Below are 23,577 nucleotides of genomic sequence, written 5' to 3'. Positions count from 1 at the left end.
GGTAAGCTGTGATTAGAATGCTATTCAACTATGCTGGCCAAATGCAAGCTGTAAGATCTTACTTTTTAAAAACAATCGGTATTCTGACATTGGATTTTTAAAGCATTATTTTCATGTTATCATGAATTATTGGCCTAATGATTTTAAGTTTCATGAGGAAATTGAAATAATGAAAACAATGTCAAGAAATACAACTTCATTCCCCCATCCCTTTTTGAATGAAATATTGAAAAATAATAGATTCATAAGGCATCAATATTTATGGACTTTAAGAAACTGATATAATTACCTTAATTGGAAAATTCAATTTCTTGTCTTGCACATGCTCCTGGAATTTAAACATTTTAAGACCTCAAAATCATTCCCTTAGTACAGTTGCTAAAAGAAAGCTTAGGAGGTTAAATGTCAGGAGAAGATAGTACAAACATAGTAAAGACGTGGGAAGATTTGAAGTGGAAAGAATATTGAATTAGGAATCAGAAGACAAGACTTTAAGCCCCAACTTTCCCATGTGTTTGTTGCATACTTTTGAGTGACCGACTCATATTCTGTGTACTTTCTAATATTACTGTCAACTTCCCAATACTCACAAGAGTATGAGAAGATATGAATAATCTCAGAAGCATAGAAACTATAAACTTCAAATCTGAGTTAAAGAGGGCTCAAAATTAGATGAAGCACTAAAGCCATCTAGTCTAAATGGCATCCATATAAACCTGAAAAATTACCAATGTTCCTCCAGTAAGTCCCCAATGTACAGTCAGGAAGGGACTGGGAAGAACAAACCCCAGTGTCTTGGAAAAGTGAAATTGTTTACTGGAAAGTAATACAAGCCCCTCTAGTTTTTAATAACAGCATGAGTAACTGTATTGCTCCATCGCATTTGTGCGTGCATGTGTGTGTTTATACCTTTTCAGTGGTTTTGAAAGTGATTAAATTCAAAATAAAATGAGGAGTGAAATTATGTAAACCCCTACTCAAATTCACAAATAAATTTCTTTCCTGAGACTGTGCCCTCCATTTCAAGTAGCTTGCAGGGGAAAAAAAGGTTTCAACATGAATGAACTTTGGTTTTATGTAATTAAATAATTTCAAGCCACCTAGCATGTATTCTGAGAACCTAAATAAAACACTACTTAAATGTATAATGGACTTTTATATGCACTACATGTGAAAATGTGCCATAACAGGATACACAAACACACACACTTGCACTTACACACATACAAAATCACAGCACGCGGTGCTTTCAAAGTCAAGTGAACCTTGTTAATGTCGGATTTGGAACTCTTAATTTTATGGAGCTAACTGTGTTTACTTAGGTCATCAATGCCTGAAGCAGCTGATTGGGATTTGTAATATATTTCTGTTTAGGATAATTATGTTAATTAATATATACATTTTCAGCTTACAGAATTTAAAAAATTTGAAGTGGCACCATATTTCCTTCATATTTGCTGACCAGCATTTCAAACAGTTTCTCAAATATGTAATGTTAATTTTCATGGAATTGATCAACAGATATAGATTTCTGAATGATGAGATTATAGCTCATTGTCTGGTTGAAATTTGAGGAGATCATGTTCTATTTACCCTCTTGACTGTTGAAGTTTATTGGAACAAGATACATTTTATAATTAATAATGGTGTGAAGTCTATGTAAATTTACTGTTATATTATGTAGGGAAGATTTATTCTCTGTGCTACACTTTTAAGAAGTAGATTCAATTGTCAAATTATTTTGACTTATATTTCATTCTTGGTTCTTATCGAGCCACATACTTATTTCTCCCGGTTGTATCAATAAGTAAGTACTTGTTGTGTGCCTCAGTAAGTAAATAAGCCCTAAAGATAAATTATTCAACCAGAGAATTACTTTGTATTACAATAATACAAAATTAATTGAACGGAAACAAATTCAGTTTTTCCATCCTGGTTGTATAAATGGGGGTAACCTCCTTCCTCTGGCCAAGATTCAGAGCCTGTTTGTAGTAGGGAACAGCAAGAAAAGAAAAGTCATAGCTCTTTTTTTCTCTTGTAGGGTTGAGGACTGAAATGTGTGATAGTGAGGGGGAAAAGACTATCTATATTAGCCAGGAAGTCACATAAATGTATGCCTAAATATGAACGAAAAAAAAGGAGAGAAATAAAGGTGGAAAACTATCATTGTCTTTAATTCTAACAAAGAGGTGGTTGTTACTCTCTTCCTTTTACGGTTATGAAAAGTTCAGAGAGGTTAATTAGCTAAAGGATAGTGTGGGGTGTTAAGAGGCTGACTGTGTGACCAGGTGGCTGGCACTCAGATTCTGGCTCTGCACTCACCAGCTCTGTGCTCCAAGCGGCCTCTTTTCTTCAGTGTCCTCATCTGCAAATGTGTATCGATATGTATCTTATTGGATTGTTGTGAAGATTAAATGACTTACACACATAAAGCACTGAGGATAGTGCTTCACACGTAGTAAGTGATATATGCATGTCAGCTGTTATTATCTGAGCTCTAAACCCTAATTTGCCTGCATAGAGAGACTTTGGTCTTTCAAACCATGATATTATATCTTAGAAAGATTTGAGGTGGTTCATATGAATAAGAGAGCACATTAGATAAAGTTCTATTATAGTACTCACTGTATTCAATTATAATACAACTTATTTAATTACATTTAAATACAATTTTAAATTTTAAATGAGAAGTATAGTAAGTGCAATAACTAGAGTATATACAAGTTATAATATTTTTGTAGAAGAGAAAATTTATTCTCTCTGTGAAAAGTCTTGGCATCTTAACAGGAAGGATAAAGCATAAATTTTGTCAGAAAGATAAGTGTGAGTTTGTCACAATTATGATGCGAAGGATGCTCTAGGCAGAAGAAAAAGGCATATACAAAGTCATAGAGGGTAAAACAGAATGAGGTATTTGGAAAATGGCAAGTATTTCAGTATTGCTTGAGCAGAAGAAGCTGGGAGATAGCCAAGGGCCAGATCACCAAGGGTCTTTTTAGTTGAACTAAGATATTTGACCTATATTTTCAGTTGCCTGCTTAAAAACCTCAAGGGGGAGATTTTTAAGCAGGCAACTCTTACAAAAATATTTGTGTTTAGAAAGGTCTTTCTGGAAGTTGGAACAAGGATGAGAGGTAGGGAATACCAAAGGAGAGGCAGACTCCGGGAGTTCATTTCCATGATCTACAAATGAGAATTTGAACAAAAGCTTTGGTAATAGTTGATCAATTTACAAAATGTCATATTTAATGTTAGAGAGGGCACTTTTATTTCTTCCTGCAGCCAATCTGTGTAACAGGTAAGCGAAATTCTTACTTCTTTTTAAGATGTAATAAGTAGTTGGATATTAACAAGGACATAGAATACTTAAAAGCTGCCCTTTGATCAAGGATCCTGGATTGTTGTCAACACTGAGAGTTCATGGATTACAAAATAGCAATCTTGCAAAAGATATTCTTGGCTAGATCCTGCAAAGAAAAATGCATGGTACAGTAGAAGAGCAAACTCTCATCTCCAGGGCTTTAGTCTTGGGTGGGAGATGAGGCCCATGTATGTGTTGCTCATCAATAGTCTTTATGAGCAATGCTGACACTATGAGTTTCCAGATTCTGAAAGATAAAAAAGTCATTGTGGGATCTGGGATGATCAAAAATAAAAGGAAGTTTCATGATTTAGGCAAACAGTAAGATTTTGATAGCGGAGGAAGAAGAGAAAGAACGTACCAACTCTGGAAAATGGTACTTTCAAAGATGGAATTATTCATATTATTTGCCAAAGTAGGTTTTCAGTTCTAGTGAAAAATAAGGAAAGATGATTAGAAAGGAAAATCAAGACTAAACCGATTTCAGTCTTTGTAATCCAGGTTAAGGATTATGCTTTAGGCATTCGAGAAACCATTGAAGGGTTTTCAGAGGATAGTGCAATGATAAATAGCTCACGTATTGGCTGTTTCCTTTATACAAGTCACTGTTGTCGTCATCACATTACATATATTTTCTTATTCAACTCTCATACCAACCCTCTGAGGTAGGTACTGTTATCAACTTCATTTTACAGATGAGGAAACTGAGGCACAAAAAGGTAAAGTGACTTGTCTTTGGATGCACAGCTAAGAAGGGAGGGCACCAGGAATCCAGCCCAAGCATTCCCACTTCAGAGCCCACTGTATTACCTACTTTGCCATGACAGCAGATTTTTTTCATGGCAGTGAATTGCAAGGGTAAGAAGCTTGGAGAGTGGGGCCAGTTAAAAGACAGAAAAAAGAATAATGGCAGTGAAAAAAGATAAAATGCAAAGTATGAATGGGAAATTGACAGGCATTAAATGGAGGGTGACTGAAATGGCCAGTCTGAGTGACAAAGGAAATGGTACCCTATGGTATTTAGACAGTCATGTTGCAAATTGGCAGTCCCAAAATAGCATCCTAGGCTAAGTGGTCTGAGAATAAAGTCTCTTTTCACTGACAGCAATGAACCATCCACACTGGAAAAATATGGAAAAGGAGACTTTCCTGCCCCCATAGTTTATGAATTTTTGAGTAACTAATGAATTTCATTTCTCAGAGTTTTATCATCTTATTGAATTTGTTGATTTACAAGTTGTTCTCCCAAACTGTAAGGGTAGAAGAACAGGGACTTTGTATGCCCCCAGACTAGGTTTGGCAGTCAGTCATTAGATTTTTGTAGACCTACCATGTATCTGTTTTTTGTCCTCAAAACAAAAAATAAAACTGGCTAAAATCTCTGACTCAATAAAATGTTAAAGATATTCTAGGGAAAATTGTTTAGTACTAAGGGGCCTATAAAAATAAGTAGTAAATATTTCCCCCGGGTCCAGGGTAGGATGGCTTCTGAGAGGAAGTTATTTTTGTTGTGTCTTGAAAATCAAGATAAAGTGAGTGGGAAGACAAGACCGGAAGGTGTGTGAATATTGTTTAGTGTGAAGGAAACAGAGCTTAGAAATGTAAGCATACTCCACCTATGAGGTCAAAACTGAAATAATTGGAGAAAGACATAAAACCTGAAAAGGAGGAGCCAGACATTTCTATTTGGATGGAATCATTTAAGCAAAATCATACTTGCTTAAATTAGTCTGGATTAGTATTTAGGAGCTACAAGCCTGGAAAATACCCTTGATTTATTTACATTTTTAGACATTCTCAATCCTTTATCTAGAAATCCTTGGGTCTAGACATTACTAGGGTGCCCACACTTTGTTCCTGTCTTCAGATCAGGCACAGGCAAGTGCAGGCTGCCCTCTGCACATTTCTGTATGAACTTGCCAATTACTCACACACGTGAGCATTCCCCAAGTGCTGGGCCTTCTTAATGTGTCACATTCCATTTACAGTAACGCACTGACACCTTATCAAGAGAGTCTGAGGCCTTTGGAGGGAATCTAATGGTATTCTTTATTGCAGACAAGAATGTGTTCCCTGAAAATACTCATTGACTCAGAAGTTTTTCTGATTCAAAATGACCTTCCCTTACAATTAGTACTTTTCTTTTTTTGTTTCCACACAGGAAATGACAATCCTGTACCTGAAACTTCCTCTAGAAGGAAGTGCTACTGAATCTGGTCTAAAACTTAAAACAAAAATGGATGCCCATAACTATAGTAATGTATAAGCGATTTGAGGGGAAAGGATGGTTAAATATTAGATTGTCTAAAAGAAAGGAAGGAAGGAAAGAGAGGAGGGAGGGAGGGAAGAAGGGAGGGAGAAAGGAAAGAAGGGAGGGAAGGAAAGAAGGGAGGGAAGAAAGAAGGAAAGAAGGGATGAAGGAAGGATGGAGGGAAAGAAGGAAGGAAGGAAGGGAGGCAAAAATGTTTCTTTAGGCCTGAATAGAAAGACAGTAATTTCAGAGGCAGATGTGTACTGGAGAATGTGATCATGACATCGCTCTGGAAGAACTGTCACTGAACCTTTGAAAAGGTTGAATCTGGGGTACAGAGAGAATGCATAAATTTCTACACATGCACTGGACGGACAGAGAGCACCAGTATATACAAAATGCCTGTTTGGGCCAAATCAGCTTTATATTTAGTATTTCTAATATTTTTCTGACAGTGACTTCAAAATATCTAATGACAACGATGGCCCCATGAAATTAATGCTATACATGCCCTTAATAATGTTAGGAAATCATCATGTATTAAAATCAGTGATTTCCAACAATTAGAGCATTACCCATATTGCTTTATTTTTCTAACAGTGCCTCTCTCTCAAGCCAATATGCCCAGATATATGTCTCTTATAAATTCTGTATAATGCAGACTTTTTTTATAATAGAGAAGAATTAAATGTAATATTGCTTTGAGAATTTCAATGCATTTCTTTACATAATAAAAACTGCCCTTGGGTTAAGGAAAAGCAGGTCTGGAGTTAACATCATGTAGCACACAGTCCTAGAGTAAAATCCAGCCATCCACTCCAATCTGGCCTGTTTCTCACAGTTTCAAGTGTGTCATTTCAAAGGCCTCTACTTGGGATTTAGCCCTGCCAGCTGAGGACCAAAGGGCAGAATCCACTGGACTTGAGCCCCCTTATTTCATTATCTTTGCAAACTCTTACTAAAGTTATTGTGCTATGAGAGTTTGTGATTTAAACACAATAAACAAAGCAAAAAAAAGGAAAACTTTTCCAAGGTTTACATCGTCCAATGACTTCTCAAACAATTGTATGATAAATTTCTGTTCAAAAAGAGAATAGGATTATTTGAACACACTGGATTACCTCAACCAGATTCCTATCAGGGGTCGCAAACCAGATCAGACTCTTAGAATCGTGTGGAATGGGTGCTATGCTGACAAAGTGGCTAAAAAAAATGGACTAAAAAGTACATTATGGGATGCAAGTTGCCGAAACAAGAAGCAGCTAAATGTAAATACTGGCTGACATGTTCAACATTCACAACTATTTACAGAGCACCTCTTTGGTGCCTGACTTTGTTCTAGATGCTTCAAGTGCACCTCTGAACAGAGTATGTATATGAAACATTGGTCCTCCTTGAGCTTATTTTCTTTCATGCGATGACAGATTGAGGAGTAAATGACACTGTATGTTAGAAGCTAAGTGCCATGAGAAAAAAATAAGGCAAGGAATGGGGATAAAGAATGTCTGTTTGCCGTTCTGGGAAGGAGGAGAAGAGATATTCAGAGGGAAGGAGACATTTGAGTAAAGATTTAAAGTATGTGAGGGAGTAAGGCATGTGAAGATAGAGGGGACAAGCATTCAAATAGAGGGAGCAGCAGATGCAAAGGTCCTGAGGCAGAAAAAGGCCTGGGCTGTTTCCAGGGAGCAACAAGGAAACTAGTGTTGCGGAGTGAGATGGGAATTGAGTCAGAAAGATGAAGAGGGTAGGGTGGATCCTATCAGCTGCATGAGCTTTTATTCTCAGTGAGACAGGTAGTAACTGGAAAGTTATGAGCAGAGAAGTTACATTATCCAATTTAACTTTTAATAGGATCACTCCAGCTCATGTGGTGCATTTTTTTATTAAGGAACTAGTCAGAATTAAAATGTTCTAGTTTTCAAAAATGGCGTATGTACAGTTCATGTAATTCACTTGTGAAAATGTTATGTGCTTCCTAGGTGTTGAGTGCATATTGACTTGCTTTTTTGCTAAATGTAGCAAAAGCCAGTTGTAAATGTATACTTGTTTCTTCCCCTTTAATGCCACTCACCTGTCACATAACTGGAAGTATTTTTTTCCCTAATGGATATAATATTACAACTCTCAATAATGCTCTTGGCTCTGTGGAAGCCTACTCTAAATTTTCTTGCACGTATTCTGTGTTCAGTCCTGCCTCTGCCCATCCACCCTTACTGCTCATCCAGATTGGAACATCATCTGTAACTCCTTCCCAACCAGCCCTTCGAAGTCAGTTCAGTTGCTGTAAAGCCTTCACTGATCATTTCCATTGTTACTAACCCCTTCTCCAAAACCCTCACCCTCAGAATATGCCTCACTGAGTTTTGGCATCTAATTGTGCATTGTACTATGTTTTTAAACAATTTCATGTGTTTGCTTTTTCTACGTAACCAGGGATCTCCTGGAAAACTGGGTGCATGTCTGTATTTCCACAGGTCTCAGCTCACAATAGGTGCTCAATAAGTACCTGATGGTTGGTTGTTTAACCCTTCAACCCATTTCTGTCTGTCACAGTGAGACTATGCTATTCAAATCTGGTATTCAATGAAGGAATGTCACTGGGAAGCCTGAGGGAATGGGTGAGGGTAGAGCAAGCCAGGTGAGGGAGTCCCTCTAGTTTCACCTTGGATTCATGGCACCAGTGTTGCTGTTCCCTTTCCCAGGTGCTGAATAGCTTACACATGCTTCTTTGCTATCCCATGAAATGAAAGAGCAGTTGATTTATGAGTCTCTTCATCTACTATAACTTTAATTTTTGTTTTGCCTCCCTGTTTTATTTGTCACACTGCATTTTTTTGGTAGCATCCATCACAGACATGGAAAGCTTTTGTGTTAAAAGACATTTTTATCATATATTTTAACATATTATAGTCCACCACAATAAACAATTAATCAGTTGGTACTAGGAAATAATTAAATGCTTCATTTTAGAGTTCCTAAGCATGAAAGACACACAGTCAACATAAAGCAATATGTGTAAAAATGTGTGTGTAGGATCAATGCATCTAAGGAATAGAGAATATATTTTCCAATCTAGTCCTGGCCAGGTATATATCAATTTGAGTTTCAAAGAAAACAGAAACTTGCTATTTCAATCACGAGCGATCTGAAATTGGTTTTGTAGATGGATGTCAAGGGTCAGTAGTAGAAATAGTGATTAAAGATGCATTTGTCAAGGTTCTTTACAACTTTTTGTTATCAGAAACAACCATTTGTTGTCATTGAGATGTTTTGCTTTCATTAAAACCAGTAGTGATTATAAATAGAAATGTGTACTATTGAATTTTACACCTTACATTGCTTTGTAGTGATGGAAGTCAGTTTACCTCGGAGTTCTCTTCAAATGAGAAGTAATTTTGTAGTCTATACAAAAAGCTAACTCCTAAGATAGCCACCTGGACCCAGAGAGCATACTAAAATCAAGCATATCACTTGAATGGGGCTAAAATGACCAACTTGATCTTCTGCCTCTATAAACAGGCATTTATCTACTACTGAAATAATAAGGGAAACAGGCAAGACAGATGGAAGAAGCCTCATTTAGATCCTGTGGTGCATGCCAGAACACGCATATGTGGGCCAGTTTCCTGTTTAGGGAATATGATATTTGCTGATAATAAAATTCAGCTTCTTAGTCCATTAACATTTCATGTTTGAATTTTAGTGAATAGGTGTTGGGGAAAATTATTTTTAGATGTCAGTGTTTCATTTCTAATAAAATCAATGGATGATTTGCATGTATTATTCAAAGGAAGAAGGATTTCTGTTATTTCTGTATTAACTCATAAAAAGCTTATAAAGGATTATTGGGTTTTTAAAAAATATTGTCATTAAAAATAATCACTGCCGTCTTTTCCCATATTACCTGACTGATAATCTTTGCTGTATACTTCAGGCATGAACTTCTAGAAGAAGCTCGGAGAAAGGGATTACCTTTTGCGCAGTGGGATGGGCCCACTGTAGTCGCGTGGTTAGAGGTAAGAGAGTTAAACCAGAAGGCTCTTAATCCAATCACTGCTAACTTGATAGTATTTTTAGAGACAAGTAAAGACCGGTTCCTGACATCCTAGTTTTCCAATAGTCTTGAATAACTTATAAAGAGAATATTTGCTTTATCTAGGGACCCGTGGGCATTCTTGTGATTTTACTCTGATGTTTTCTTGCGATTGTGGCAGAAGGAAGCAGGCTGTGAGATAAAAGAAAGTTTTGGTAAATTCTATCTTCTTCATATCTAGAGTAAATCAAGAAACGGTTTTTGAGTGATACTTCTGTTGTTGCAAGAAAACACCTGTCCCAGTACATCAGTCCAGAGCCCTTTCTCATCAGCAGGTTAACAGAGAAGAGGCATCTCCATATATTTAACACTTCTGTCTTATCCAAGATATTGCTGCCATTCCTTTGCTTGTAGTATAATTCCTGAACCTAGTTCTTTAAGACTAGGGGCCAGCTAGATTTAGACATTTGGAGTTATGCAGAAGAAGATGCATTCCCTTATTCCCTTCTGTGTCTAGACAATGTTTTAATGAAACAAAAACTGCATTCAGCATTTCCTGCATAACACAAGGGTCTGGAAAAGTGAGTTAATACTTGATCAGCTTGGAGGCAGCAGGAGCAGACCAGGACAGTGAACGAAATACATATTTGACCACGAAGGGCCCCTTCATACCACTTATCAATAGTTTTCACTGCCCCTTCCATTCAGTTCTCTAGTGTGGGCTGTTGGTAGCTGCTAGGATATGCTGATGTCAAGGCAAAGAAGAATACAGTCAGCCCTCCCTATCCATGGGTTCCCCATCGTGGATTCAACCAAACACGTCAATCCGAGACAGAATCCGAGGATGATGAGCCTGTGTATACCAAGGCCCAACAGTAAGGGACTTGAGCATCTGCGGATTTTGGTATGGGGTGTCCTGGAGCCAATTTCCTGAGGGTACCAAGGGACTGACTGTATGAACTTTTCTTGCTTGGCAGAGGCAATTAAAACCCATTGTTTTAAAAGGTTCAGGATTATAAAATTGTCCACCTTCATTATCATATCACATCCAGAGCTAATGAATTAATCAATAAGGAACAATCAAAACTCACTTGAGTTTAAAAAATAATAATATACAGATAAATATAAAAACATGCTGCATTTTTTTCTTGGGCTAAGTGAAAGAAGGCTGTGTCTTGCTTTATTTTATTCTTTTATATCAGTCAGGGAATTTTTAGCTTATTAGTGATCAGAGCTTCTTCTTCTAAATATTTCTTTCAACTTACTATATTTTAAAAGTCAATTATAAGACAAAATGCTTAAGAAAGCCCACCTCAAAACTGAGAGCAATTCTTTGTTCAGTTTCACTCCAGTAAAATGAGCTGCAGTTTGACAGAGCGTTAACTGCTGTTTTGGCAAGTGATGAACAAATCCTTTATATATAAAAAAAAAAAAAAAAAAAGATTTACTGACATTAAGGGGCTAGGAAATGACAAGCAGTGAAGTTTGTGCTAATTAGAACTATCCTGAGCATGCAGAAATTGCTCATAATGTGCTCCGTAAAGTGACTTTATAAAATGACTTTATACAGTGACTTCACAACTATTTACAGAGCACCTCTTTGGCGCCTGACTTTGTTCTAGATGCTTCAAATGCACCTCTGAACAGAGTGTGTATATGAAACATTGGTCCTCCTTGAGCTTATTTTCTTTCATGCGATGACAGATTGAGGAGTAAATGACACTGTATGTTAGAAGCTAAGTGCCATGGAAAAAAAATAAGGCAAGGAATGGGGATAAAGAATGTCTGTTTGCCGTTCTGGGAAGGAGGGGAAGAGACATTCAGAGGGAAGGAGACATTTGAGTAAAGATTTAAAGTATGTGAGGGAGTAAGTCATGTGAAGATAGAGGGGACAAGCATTCAAATAGAGGGAGCAGCAGATGCAAAGGTCCTGAGGCAGAAAAAGGCCTGGGCTGTTTCCAGGGAACAACAAGGAAACCAGTGTTGCATAATAAGTGAAATTATACAATGGAATAAACAAGATGAATGAGGTGGGTGATCCAATGAATGAGAGCTCTTAACTTTCACCTCCTTTAGTATCTCCTTCAGTGCACAGCCCGCTAAGAGTGATGTGAACAAATAAGTCTGATGCTTCACACACCTTTTATTGACACCAAAAACTTTGTAAAAGTCTAATCAGGGATGACCTTGGTAACCATGTATTGGCAAGCATTTGGGTAATGTTAACCAGTGTGGAAATCCAAATATCTTAGCATAGAGGAGATGAAAAGAGGTGACAATCTTTAGGGTCCAGTGAAGGTATATTTAGATGTTTAGTTATTTTGAACAACTTGAGTTTACAAACTATGAAGTCAAGTCCCATCTTCTGTCATAGCTAATCATGTCTGTCAAGGCAAGGTCAATTCCTTTGCCTAACCTGTAGGAGATACTATATTCAGTCATGCACTGTACCTATATCCCCTCTCTCCTTCTCTTATCTCAGTCAGGCCACATTGACTGAAAGATTTGACTTTTTGTGTTTCCTCTACAGAGGCAAGCAACCCTTTAATATGGCAGAATTTTTTAATTAAAAAAAATCAGTGTTACCTATTATCATGTAACAAATTATCCCAACACTTAGCATTTATTTTCCTCCTGGCTTCTGTAGGTCAGGAATCTGGACATGGTTTAGATACTGCCTCTGTTCAAAGTCTCTCACAAGGCTGCAAGCAAGGTGTCAGCCAGGACAGCAGTCATCTCAAGGCTTGACTTGGGGAAATCCAATTCCAAGCTGACTCAGTTCCTTGCTAGCTGTTGGCCAGAGACATCTGTTCCTTTCCATGTGGGCATCTCAAAGGACAACTCACAGCCCTGCAGCTGGCTTTCCCCAGAGTGAGAGCTCGGAGAAGACAGAGGGGGGGAGGACTGGCAGGAATGAAGCCACAGTCTTTTCATAACCTAATCTGGAAAGTCAGATCCCATCACTTTTATCATAGTCTTTTCATTACAGTAAGTCACCAGGTCCAGCCCAAACTCAGAGGAAGAGGACGATACAAGGGCAGGAATGTCAGGAAGTGAGATCATTGGGAGCCATCTTAGAAGCTGCGTAACACCAAGCCTTAGAAATAATAAAGCCGAATCCCTTCCATTTTACAAATGGGGAAAATAAGGCTGAGGTTTAGAGGACTTACTTGACTTGCCAATGACAAGGAAGGAATTAGAGCCCAAGCCTTCTGATTCTTGATCCAGAGCTCTTGGCATTGTATACTGCTGATTTATAGGTTTTCTTCTCTTACTCTCTCACTTTTTCTCACTCTCATGCTCTCTCCTTTTACTCAATCTGTTCATATCAACAAATAAAATCAACAACAACAACAAAAAAATCAGTATTTTGGCTGTTTAAAACCAAGATTGAAACTGCTCATTTGCATGTGCCTGTTTCTTACTCATAGCTAATGATGGAGGAGGGGTGGAGAGGATTGGAAAGAATATTCCTTATTTAAGTGTATGTAATTCAGATGCTACAACACAGTGCGTTCACCCTGTGCTGCAGATAATATGCCAGGCGTTATGCTGTGCTCATTGCACTACCGATTCAATTGTCTTTCCAGAGCCTCACAGCAAACCTGAAGAATCACAATCCCTAATTTCCAAAGCAATATTCATTTTGTAACTCTCTTTAGCTAATGTTTTCCAGATGTTTATAATGTTAGCCTCTTCCATTAGCCCAGCATTTCATTCTCCAGAAAGTATTTTCATATTTAGCATCTAATTGAGTTCATACACCTATAGGTAGATAGATTGGAAATGTGGATTAGCCACATTAAAGCCTTTGATCAAAGGCACTCAGAATTCCAAAGGAGAGTTATAAACTGAAGTCGTTTATTAAACAAATGTTAATTGAGCCTCTACCAAACGCAGCTTGTAGCTGTTCTTGTCCTTAAACTCAAGAGGAGATTTGGTGAGGTGCAGCCATTATATGTATCCCTAATAATATAAATTAGTTGTTAAATTGCAGACCCTGAAGTCTACATTTCCAATCTTTGTTTCCATTACTGCCTAACTGGTTTTTTTGAATAAATTATTTAATGTCTTTGTGCATCTGTCTCTTCTCGGGAAAAAATAATAGCATCTCTTTCATGGGGTGTGGTAATAAATGAGTTCATACAAGTAAGATACTTAAAATAATGTCTAGCGCATAGACATTGTTAATGGTTAACTATTATTATAACCTGGGTATGTATTTTTCCCTATCCAACAGCTCTGGTTGGGAATGCCTGCTTGGTATGTGGCAGCCTGCCGAGCCAATGTGAAGAGCGGTGCCATTATGTCTGCTTTATCAGACACTGAGATCCAGAGAGAAATTGGAATCAGCAATCCTCTGCATCGCTTAAAGCTCCGATTAGCAATCCAGGAGATGGTTTCCCTAACCAGTCCTTCAGCTCCTCCAACATCCAGAACTGTGAGTCCATTTGTGCTCCTTCCCTCTCCCAGTGCTGGGTGAATAGCAGCATCTCCAAGTCCACAGAGCAAAATTGTGGCAGCACACATTTCAGTGTCAGCATGAATTATTCTGAGGAGATTTAGCTTGCTCTCCATTAACCTTGCTGCTACTTTTAATAGGTTTTCAACTGAGGAGCTGTGATTCCTATCAGACTTGAAGCCTGCAACCAAGATAGACTTTTGAGCTAGCCTCTAGACTAAAGTTTAGATTTTTCTCCCAAGCAACAAGACCAAGAGTTTACTCTTTTTCAGAATTTTTATTTTTAATGTAATCCAGCATCTCAGGAGATGAGCAATAGGGCATTAGTACTTTTTGAAGATGTAATGCTAGACTCACTACTTCTTAAGCAGTTTTCATAATTATGAAAGTACCTTAGTATTTAATGTTTTATAAATACCAAGTGGATTATCTTCCTTCAAAACCTGTTTGCCTTTTATTTATAAATCCCTATTTCTCTCATAATTTCATCCCTATCTTAATATTAGGAAAGAACAAAATATCTAAAAAAGGCATGCCAGATGACAAATTCAAACACAGAGGAAAAACTCCCAAATAATATTCATTCTTTCTTTAGTCCTTTACCAAATTATATCTTTTGCTGATAAAGGATATGATTTCTGTTGTTAAATGGATTTTTCTGGTCCCTTGTCTTATGCAAAATAGTAAAATATGGAAGAATGAGGTAGGTTTGAATAGTGGACAAAAGATAGAAAAGTGATATTACTTTATTTCAGTTTTCAGGCACAAAGCTAACTTGAGTATAAATTTTTACACATGGCCTTAAACACAGACCATAAATTAGAGAAATTTGCTTCATTTTTTTTTTTTTTTTTTTGCGGTACGCGGGCCTCTCATTGTTGTGGCCTCTCCCGTTGCGGAGCACAGGCTCCGGACACCCAGGCTCAGCGGCCATGGCTCACGGGCCCAGCCGCTCCGCGGCATGTGGGATCTTCCCAGACCGGGGCACGAACCCGTGTCCCCTGCATCAGCAGGCGGACTCTCAACCACTGCGCCATCAGGGAAGCCCCCCATTTTTATTACATATATTCTTGTATTCCTTCCCAGTGCACTAGATTCCAATGCTAGAAATACAAGGTCAAATCACCATTTGACCAATCACCATTTGACCAAGATCACCATTCTTCTCCGACTCATCCTTCATCTAATGATTCCTGAATGTTCTTCCTCTAAAGAGTTTTCACTAAGCCCCAAAGTCTGGGTTTTCTTCCCTTCCTGAGTTACTACTCCGTATACTTATAAAAGCTATTTTATAATTTTCTCTTCTTGATTCATCCCACACTAGGCCAAGCAAGTATATTATCAGGTTTTCCATAGTCCCCAGGCCTTAACTCAGTGCCTGGCAAATTGTAAATAGTCAGTAAATATGCATCTTAAAATGATGATTGTACAAGTCACTCTACTCACTATTATAGAGGATATGATATATGTATGCCCTGATTACAGAGAGGGCAATCAAAGTAAGAAAAGGAAGATATGTTCACCAGCAGGTTTAGTAGAAGATGACATAGTTTAATTCCTTAATGTGAGATAGAAGCAGAGTGCCGTGGAATTCAAAGGAAGGAGAAATCACTTCTGGTTGAATAAGGCTTCAAAGAGGAATTAACATTTGAAAGACAGGTAATATATTGTTAATTAATTATTAAAATTATTAATACTTTCACTATTAACTTTTTGATAGAGACCTTTTCATTCTATTTTCTTTCTCATTTTATAAAATTGAACTATTTTCACATAATATTTTATTTTGTACTTTTAAAACTTAGTAATATAGCATGAATATTTCCCCCACTTTATTAAGTATGCAATTGTAATATTTTTAATTGCAGCATAGCTCCTTAATGGAAATGCTGTAATTTATTTAACCAAGTCCCTAATATTGGACATTTTGCTTACTTAACAATTTTCTTTGTATTTCTAATACCATAGTGTATAAGCAAGTAGTTATATTATTGCATTAACTGAACTGTAGTAATTTCCATAGCAATATTTGTATACAGGGCATTTATATTCTTATTACTTTTGAACCTTAATTGTCAAATTGTATTGTATAGTCCTTTTTTTCCTTTGTCAATGTTAATGATTACATTGCTTAAATTTACATTTTAAAAATTACTAGTAAAGTTAAATTTTTTCATATGCTTATTTATTTTAGCATTTAAATAAATTACCTATTCATAACCTTTTTCATTTTTCTATAAGATTATAGGAATATTCATTTTTTTACTAATGTGTAAAAGCTCTTTATTCACAGAAGACATATGCCCTTTGCTAAATATTGATGCAAGTTTCATAGGAGATAAGTTGTCTCTATTTGCTTTAAAAATAATCTACTGAGTGCTTTTTATTTCTTTTATTTCATCTACATGGAAGTATTTACTTGTTTCTAATATAGTTCAAATACGATTTGCTTTGCAAAAAAACTACATGTGAATTTCTAGGAATTAATCCACTGCATAAGGTGAAGCTGAAAACATTTTAAAGTCATCACCTAAAATTATATACTAGGATTCACACTTTGAAAATTCAAAAGGAGTTGGTTTGGTTTTTTTATTTTTTGTTTTTTTTAAGAAATGTTTTCATGTCTTCTAGAACACGGCACATAGTTCTGATCCTACAAGATTTTCCGTGTGTTTAGGTTTGGGTTTGGTTTCTAAGAAAGATGTATCTTGTTCATTCACTCAAGTTCTAAGAGGAAAAAACAAGATACTTAGATTTTTTCTTTTTAAACTGAACAGAACTCTCCCTCCTTTTCTGTCTAGACGAAATGGGCTAACATTAGAAAATTCTAATGTTTACATTTATTATTATTATATTATTTACATTTATTATTTCTTTGGGCCAGCCCTAATCTTCCAGCTTTCTGTTTCCTCTTCCTAAGCTACAGTTAGTGTAGAAGGCCTCTTACAAAATAGAATAGAGATGGAGATATCTATCAGGTAATTGAAATATTTGGTTAAAGAGGTGTGTCATAAAAATAGATAAATACTTTAAATATTTTATCTTAAGTAAAAATATGTAAATGTTCAGGCATTTGCAAATTTAGATGAAACCCTAGGACTTTTCTTTGAGTATAATTCCAATGCCTGGAGTTTCACATTATGTTTATTTGATAACTTCATCCATTAAACATCTTCAATTTTTAAAATTTGAGTTTCTTTTTAAAGTGATAACTTGAAGATACTTGAAAAGCTATGTGAGTACAGAATCCTCCTGGAAATTTACAAATTCTTCCCCAGACTTTGCTGAAGCTGTATCTCACTGACAATGTGTTTTAAGATTTACCTTTATCTGGTCTTTCCAAATAATTCAACTTAGTGTTCATACATGAGCCAAGTTTATTTAATTTTGGCTCTATGTAATATTTATTTAAATTGAGTAATTTTTTAAAAAGTGCAGTGGAAGTAGACAGGTTTGGGACCAAATATAAATGATCTTTAGTAAACATAGAATTCAGCAAATTTGAGCAGACATGTAAGGCATAAGATAGGCTTCAGCACAATGTACGGGGAAAATAGCATTTATTAAACTAAAGATTTACTTGGGTAGAGATTGTTTAATGAAAATTCTAGTGAAATTGTAGTAACAGCCAACATCAGTGGAGTACTTACTAAGTGTCAGTCCCTGTTCTAAGTGTTCTACATGCAATAACTCATTTGAGCCTCAGGACAATGCTATGAGATAGGCACTTTTTTGACATCTATTTTACGAATGGGAAAAACTGATGAACAGAGAGGTTAAATGACTTGTCTAAGGTCACACCCCAGGTTGTTTTGCCCCATAGTCTATGCTCCTAACAAGTGTACTCTCCTGCTTCTTGAACTCTACCAGTTTTCCTTCTTCTTTGCAACATTCTTCCAGTCTACTTTGGTTCCACTTTTCATTATTACTAACCTCCTAAGCCTCAACCTTTAATGTAAAAAAGGTGAAATATAATTGTGTAAAACTAGTCTTATTATAATGAGAAATACTTCTCTTCTTATGGTGAGAAATATCAATTCAGATAAGGGAAAAATGTGGATCTAGGCCATTTTGAAAGTGAAAAGTAAATTTCAAATTAATTTACTTTGTAATTCACTTATAAAACAAAAAATTCTTCAAAATGACTTATGTAGTAACAGAAGTTACTTCTAGCTAGATAAAGTTTAGGATTATTCTGAGGTCTGGCTGCTTTACTTATTTTGTATTTCTGACAGCAAGAGAATTATTTTCCTCCAATTAATTTTCATGAGTTATCCCTTAAACTCATTTTTTCCTTAAACTCATTTTAATATTAAATTTTATATCATAATTCTGTCCTAAATGATTTAATTAGTTAAGTGCTTTAATTCTCAACATCCTTTAGGAATTTTCCTGCTAGATCTCATTTGATAATACTATCTGAATACTCTACTCCATCTGGACTAAGGTGAGGCCAGCAAGGCACCTCAAATAAAATTGAATGAGGCACTCACTGTCACTACCGACCTTGCACTTGCATGATCCTGAAAGTGAATGCTTCTTTAAATGTAGCCCCCTTGACACCTCACCTACCTCATCCTAGTCCCAGCCCTGTATCAGAATATATTACATCATAATTTTAAATTATTTGTATTTTTTCTAGTATGAGTATGTAGTTTTAGTCTACTTAATGGATGTAGATTCTAAAATTTAGAGAGGTTTAGGAAATGTCCTGGGTAGTTACTGAGAAGTGGCACTGCTAGAACTCAAGCCTCTTGATTATAATTTGGTAAATTTCCAGATAGTTAAAATTTTAGAAATCATTTGCTAGACTCAAACGGTATTCGCCACAAAAAAAAAAAAAAGAAGAAGAAAAAAGTCTACTGGTTTGCATTCTCCAGCTCAGATACTGGGGGTTGCAGCGTGGACTGATGTAAATGATTTTCAGCGGCTCTCAGAAAACCACAACCAAATTATATGATACTTGTCCTTTATGCTTTTCCAAGCTAATCTTTGCATTGTCTTTATCCTTGGACCCAAGGCACCAGAGTCCTTTGGTTGCTCAAAGCGTCCCACTCTAGCTATTCTCTAAGATGTGCTCTTTGCTGAAACACTCATGCTCTAACGCACCCTTTTATGACTTACGCTGTTGAAAGTTCTACCCTTTAAACTGGTAGTAAAAAGAAATAAATCTGAATAATTGACTTACTACACATGGGTTTGCTTATAAAATAAACTTGTTAAAACCTCAACTAATGCCTAACTGACTGGGCTGTTTAGAAGTCATTTTATGGATTACTTTACAAGACTCCAGAGCAGGCAGTGCTTCTCAGAAGTAAAACTGCAGAGCATAAGTGAACAGCTAACTTACAACTTCAGAAAGTTTCACAACCGTATTTTAGAAAATTGCCCTGGGTATATACTCATTTTGCATGTAAAGATACAGATAAAGCCATAGCTTGCAGAGTCCTACTCACCCCAGAATATGGTGATAGACTGGCAAATATAGACTTTAACCTGTGAAAGAGATTATACATGTATGTATTCTAGTATGAAATAATACCGGTCAAGTTTCTTATAGAAGAAGGGAGATCTTCATTGTTTGGATTCACAATCAAGGTCGAATCCTTAGAAATCATTGTAAAACAATCTGGCTTAAATGAATTTCCTCTCAGGTAACCATCACTGAAGCTCACGTTAAACAGTATAGCCACTCAGGCAAAACACTGTTGTCACTGGGTGTAAAGGGAATGTGACAGATGATTGTAAAATTATTTTTAGCATAGTACACGGCTCAAAAATTCAGTAAAAGCAATTTCTGCCAAATGATTTAATGATTCATATATTCATACACAACTTTCTCTTTATAATGAGCACCATTCCTGGAACCTAGGGATAGAAGGGAGGGGCATTTAATGACATGGATGGCTGCTGTATTCTCAGTATATTTTACAGATGTGCACGGTTTTATCTTTTAGGAAAAAATTCATATATGCTCAAAATTCCAAAATGGTAGGAGAATGAGAATTCTTTACATATATATGATGCTTATCCTTTGAGATTTTATGCCCATATGATTTATTATAATTATAAATATTTACTAGTCAACTCTGTTCTGTTACACAACTATATATATGAGTAACTCTCTTATACATGAGATTTATCTTATGTCAAATTATATTCATCAATTTAGTTTATATGTAGTTATTTTAAAAATTATATTCAATTACATTATTTATAATAGAAAATAAGTCAACATGGTACTATGTGTTGGTAGAAAAGGCAAAAGAGAATTATGGTGATGACTTATGTCGGGGTATCAACTTTGCTACTTCCAATTCTTTGAAACTAGACCCCTTCCAAAACAAGTAACAAGCAATACATAAGATTAAATTCCACTGTAACTATAGAATTGATGTGCTTGGACAACACTGAAATGTTCATAAATATTTCCCAGTAAAATGGTGGAATTTAATGGGAGGTGGTTCCCAGTGATCCGTATGTTACTAAGTGGACTTTGGTCTAGAAATTGTATGTATTAATACTTCAGTGTATAAAACAAACATCATGGGTTGTTTTATTTAGAAGGCAAATGAGACTTCATAATAGAGTAGTGCCTGCTAGAGGGAAAATTTCCTTTTACATCTAAAATAGTGAAGGATACTGCTAAAAAATTAGGAAACCTAGGTTTTGTGACTTCTGACAATATTTAGTGGAAAAATACCTATTATTAACTCCAAAATAGCATTTCTCTTCTTTTTTCTCTATAAGAATATAGGAAAACAACATATTTACTGAACTGTAAAAGGAAGCGGTCATTTGGGAAAAGCTGATACTGGTTTCCAAACAGTTTATGATAGCGCTTTCAGCTTTGTATTTACAACCAGTTTTCTCTGTCCAAGGACTTTGAAGAATTAAAACTTTGTGAACAAAATATAGGTAATAACACAACAAAATACATGTGCCTTTGTTTACTGAAGAAAAAAATAAAAATATTCTTCTACAGATCAAATTTATTCAGTTCTCCATGATTACAAAAAGTGGATCCAATAGCCGCATACCACTGAAATGCAAATTTTGATTAAGCCTTTTTCCTGATTAATAATTACAGAAGTATCATTTTAAGTCTATCACGTGTGAGCTTCACAGCATGCCTCTTTCTATTTAATCTTTTGAAGTAGAAGAAAAAGACAGCTATGAGAAACTAGCACTGCTGTCTCTTGTGCATGCTATAGAAGCAAGAGCATGGTCGTGTCACTGTGGTACCATTAACTTACAGTGGTGCTGCGTTTCTTCTTTACCACTGCTTCCCTCCCATGGATCCCACTGCTTCCCTCTGGGCCTCCTCACTAGCCTTCAGGCAACGTTTGGGTGACCCATGAAGAAATGGAAAATCTTGCAGCTCCAGCAAAAACGGTTAGTCTTTACAGCTTTGTTGAACATGAAGAAAGTTATTTTGCTGCTATTTGGATGTAAAAGCTATTTTGTTTGTGTAGATCAGAGTAATGGGGTATGTTTACATAGTAATATGCAATGATAACTAACATTTTTCATTGTGGTTTTATTTCACTGACCCTAGACATTTTTAAATGAAGCCATACTAGATTGGCATAATGTGGTTAATATAAGAGTTTGTAACATGCAAACAATAATCAAGAATTTAATGACACTTATTTATACATTTTGCAACATTGGAAAGTTTTGATAACAAATATCACTTAAAATTGAACATATTCACAGGTAATGCATGTTACCAAACCCAATTAAATTTGTAATAGAATGTGTAGATTGAATACTCATTTTAAATATAATTATTTAGTTTCTTGTACTTTACCATCTCAAATACAGAGCTTCCTCCTCCCACCTGCATGCAAAGTGTTCATTTAGTATTAAAAGCAGACTTAAAAAATTCATCGTGACTCATTGTAATTGTCAGCTTTTAAAAATATATTACATATAATCATTTCTCATTTAAAGTAACAAAGTTGGGCATGCCATGCATTTTATTATGAGCAACTTATTTTTAATTTAATGTCCTTTTAATTTTATTCCTGTTTGAAAAATTGATTATCTAGTTTCTGTTGAATAAAAATGCCAATGTTGTGTGCTAATTACATTTTTAGTTTGTTGTGCTTGGTCTTTTCTTGTTTAGCTTTGTTTGTTGTTGATTCTTGCTGAAACCCATTTGATTACCACAAAGTTTTGTTAGAAGGATGCAGTTACTTTGTCCACTCCATTAATTTACTTTATATAAGATTTATCCATCATATGTATGTATACACATTTGTGTATTGTATATTTGTATGTATATAATCAGAAATTTTTGTCATAACTTATTACATTTGTAAAATCCCACACTTTTAAGAATTAAAAAAGGTTTGGAATGACCAGATCAAATGTATCATGAAAATTCCATATGTTGTATGTGCGTGCATTTAATTAGAATAAATTAGAAACTGTGTAGGTGCCTTTGTAGTTGCCCTTGAACTGCTCTATTGATTACTGTGGATCTGAATAAGGATCTGTGTACTTATTTGTCTGTGTCTTAATTAACATTTTTAATAACAAAGCAATTTTTCTTCTACTAGAAAAAATTTACTGTATTAATTTGAGATTAATTTATCTTTATCTGCTTTATTAATCATTTCCTGCTGCTAACACAGAAAGAATCTGAGGAAGGAAGCTGGGCCCAGGTAGGAAATTCATGTGCTTTAAAACAATATCATTTAGTAGGCTATGAGGATATAAAGTAAGAAAATTGTATGTCATAATATTATAAGTCTTCACTTAGCTTAAGATTAGGCTAATCACGTATTTGACTTTATTATGTTGAATACTATAAGGTCTTTTAAAATCACCATATTTTGCAAAGAAGATGATCATCATTTTATACCTGGCCTCTTTTGAAAGGAAAATTTCATTTCTCCTTTAAAAGAATGAACTATAACTTAAATTTCTTGGAAATCACCCCTGAATATATTTAATCAGGAATCATTTATGTTGGTTGTAAGCGGGGAGGGGAGATTTCAAAAAACTTATTTGGAATCACCTATTCTTTAAAGTATAATGGAAAGTGTGTGAGAAATGGAGTTGGAGGGACACGTGTTAGCCTTGCGACTACACGTCAGAAGTCACTCCCATTTATTGAGATGGCATATGAGCTAAGCATCTGTACTTTGAACAAACATATATGCTTGCAAGGAAGCTGTTCTTTTTTCAACATTTCTGCATGTTTATTACTAAAAGAATTAATGTGTGTTATAGGTAATGTGATTCAAACTTTGACTGTAAGAAAAATTTTTGTAGTTATTACTAGGACCTACATTTAAACATTGACTAAATTAGGGTTGCATTAGGTTTTTATTTTAGTGAGAATTTCATTTTTTAAGAACACACAAAATAAAGGGAACACCTAGATTTTCATTAGAAATACATGTTATAATTGTGAATTTGTTGTTTGATAAGGAACTAAATAGAAGACATTGTCAAAT

The 23,577-nt window shown here is 35.6% G+C and overlaps 1 protein-coding gene across 9 annotated transcripts in view; it reads left to right on the top strand.

Annotated features, from left to right (window-relative positions):
• The window catches only part of PPFIA2 (PTPRF interacting protein alpha 2), a 472,979-nt gene that overhangs the window by 426,585 nt on the left and 22,817 nt on the right, over window positions 1-23,577 (top strand). For 6 of the 9 annotated variants that reach the window (XM_029205874.1, XM_029205875.1, XM_029205877.1 and 3 more), the window contains 4 exons: window positions 9,547-9,628; window positions 13,886-14,086; window positions 21,440-21,502; window positions 22,750-22,779. In XM_029205874.1, coding sequence (XP_029061707.1) covers window positions 9,547-9,628; window positions 13,886-14,086; window positions 21,440-21,502; window positions 22,750-22,779 — 376 coding nt within the window. The remainder of the gene's footprint in view (window positions 1-9,546; window positions 9,629-13,885; window positions 14,087-21,439; window positions 21,503-22,749; window positions 22,780-23,577) is intronic. The other 3 variants (XM_029205881.1, XM_029205883.1, XM_029205879.1) reach the window with 2 other exon arrangements.

Source organism: Monodon monoceros, unplaced genomic scaffold, assembly GCF_005190385.1.
Source record: "Monodon monoceros isolate NGI ecotype Baffin Bay Population unplaced genomic scaffold, NGI_Narwhal_1 Super_Scaffold_6, whole genome shotgun sequence".
NCBI lineage: Eukaryota > Metazoa > Chordata > Mammalia > Artiodactyla > Monodontidae > Monodon > Monodon monoceros.
This window is presented reverse-complemented; position numbering and strand designations above follow the sequence as displayed.